Raw genomic sequence first — 2,041 nt, forward strand, 5'->3', positions numbered from 1 at the left:
TATATATATAATATATATTATATTATATGTACAATATAATTTTATATATATATAATTAATAATATAATAGATTTTTTCATTGGTTTTCATTGGTTCAAAGATATATTCTAACGTAATATAATATAATAATATAATAATATTATATATATTATAACCAATGAAAAAATATATTTAAAAATACTGTCGATATGAATTAACTTACTTGAAGTTGCGGCAATATTGTCTCGATTTCCTCAATGGTGAACCGATGATGAGGATTCTGACGAAGTTTTCCAGGATTTACATTGTCGAGTAGATTGATTACGCTGAGGAATCGATCGAACAAAGAAAAAAATCATCACACTTTTCCTTTAAAAATTTAAAAGTCTTCACTTTCGAATAATATACCATACGTAAATAAATACTTACTGCTGTATTTCGTTCTTCTTCAAATATGTTAACTCTACGTAAGTGGCGATCGTCTCCTCGTCAAGGATATGGTCGGTTGAGAAAAAATGTTTAAAACGAGTCAAAAAATTACCCATGACAAACTGTATGCAACAACTGTACGAACTGTACCGATAAACCGTATGTAATTCATGCCAATCGGGAATTTGATATTGCTATATCAATTGATACGCGTTATCTCTTTCAAACAGATTCTTCGAAGACTGTATTTGTCAATGGTTCAATTCTCAAGTGCACGCACAATGTTCTACACAATCTTCTATCTATATCTTGTTTGAATTTTTTCGAGTGTACAAGAAATTCCGTGTAATTGCAATAATATTAACGCAATAATACAAGTAATATAAATAATCTATTCTATCCATTCATTTAATTATCATTCATCCATTTTTATTCCTTCATTCATAAATTATCCGTTTGATAATTATCAAGCATTGGAACGTCAAATTTACCAAACATACGGTCGATATTATGTAATTTCGCTTTTCACGTGGTGTATCTCTACCAATCCACGAAAGATCGATGGCATTTTTACCCGATGTCCGGGATTTTTATTAAAATCAAGCGTTCCGTAACCCGCCATTTCTCCACCTCGCGTTAAATTTTTAATGGGTCGTGAAATGATAGATGCCCCTCCACACTTGCTCCAACGCTTGAACACCATCCTACTGCCATCCAAATATCCATAATTTTATTTATTAATACGAAGAGTATCTTCTTCCCCTGCAAACGTTTTTCTCAATGTATCTGATGTTCCTCCATTTCAACGATAAACAAATTCTGCAACCTACAACATAAATAATATTAATATGAAAGGAAAATATAATAAATCGGCGGGATAAAGAAAGAGGGATTCGATCAAGTTTTTCGATTAATCAAATCCGTTTAACTGCACGCTGTTGCGCGCAACACTTCTAACACGCCATGGCCTCAGGGGTCCATTAGCAGGCGGTGAAAGAAATGCATATTCATGAAAATAATAAATAACAGGTGAGAGAGATTTATACGTTGAATTAGGGGCGGTAGACAGCCGCCGTGCCATGGTTGGACTTGAAGGACTCGCATAGAATTAAGTAGAGTGTAGTACAGCGCCGCGTAAATGATTAAACCGATTACACCTGGAATGCAGAGAATTTCGGTGGATCGGGGAACAGGTTTAATTAGACCGTCAATGAATGAGCTTACTGATTGGAAAACGGTCGTATCGCGCGATTTGTACGTTCGCCAGAGAATGATGTACTTCAGCTCAAGGAGTGGCTCCTATCGATTCGGTTAAACTTGTAAAGTTCGTTCTAATTGATGTTAATTCGTTTCCTGATTATCGATTCGATCGTGTTATCGATGAAGGGAATCGTATCGTATACCCGTGTCTTTGCGCTATATAATTTTAAGGCTACTTCAATTCCAGTATTGCGCATACCATGGATTTATCTTACGAGAGAGACGTTAAGGTCCGTTCGATTCTTTATCTCGATGTTCTCAATTCTCTCTGTAATAAAGAAAAAGTATTTTTATTTAGTAAGATAATTTAGGATAGATTTGAATTTGATTTGGATTATTTTAAAAGAAAGTTAAAATATATATATATATATAT

General features: G+C 33.7%; 1 protein-coding gene and 1 long non-coding RNA gene across 5 annotated transcripts in view; both read right to left on the reverse strand.

Moving 5' to 3' along the window:
• LOC102677453 (calcium and integrin-binding protein 1-like) overlaps window positions 1-750 on the reverse strand; it is a 6,542-nt gene extending 5,792 nt beyond the window's left edge. Inside the window, exons 1-2 of one of the 2 annotated variants that reach the window (XR_004151599.1) lie at window positions 409-750; window positions 203-305 (exon numbers count right to left, since the gene is read on the reverse strand). Coding sequence is in view for 1 of the 2 variants with exons in the window: in XM_006623822.2 (XP_006623885.1) it covers window positions 203-305; window positions 409-524 (219 nt within the window). In the remaining variant the exon portion in view is untranslated. The remainder of the gene's footprint in view (window positions 1-202; window positions 306-408) is intronic. The other variant, XM_006623822.2, reaches the window with a different exon arrangement.
• Window positions 751-1,289: 539 nt separating this feature from the next.
• The window catches only part of LOC116186574, a 2,831-nt gene continuing 2,079 nt past the window's right edge, over window positions 1,290-2,041 (reverse strand). For all 3 annotated transcript variants that reach the window (XR_004151595.1, XR_004151594.1, XR_004151593.1), the window contains exons 2-3: window positions 1,633-1,936; window positions 1,290-1,565 (exon numbers count right to left, since the gene is read on the reverse strand). This is a non-coding gene — a long non-coding RNA (uncharacterized LOC116186574). The remainder of the gene's footprint in view (window positions 1,566-1,632; window positions 1,937-2,041) is intronic.

This window comes from Apis dorsata, unplaced genomic scaffold, assembly GCF_000469605.1.
Source record: "Apis dorsata unplaced genomic scaffold, Apis dorsata 1.3 scaffold_949, whole genome shotgun sequence".
NCBI lineage: Eukaryota > Metazoa > Arthropoda > Insecta > Hymenoptera > Apidae > Apis > Apis dorsata.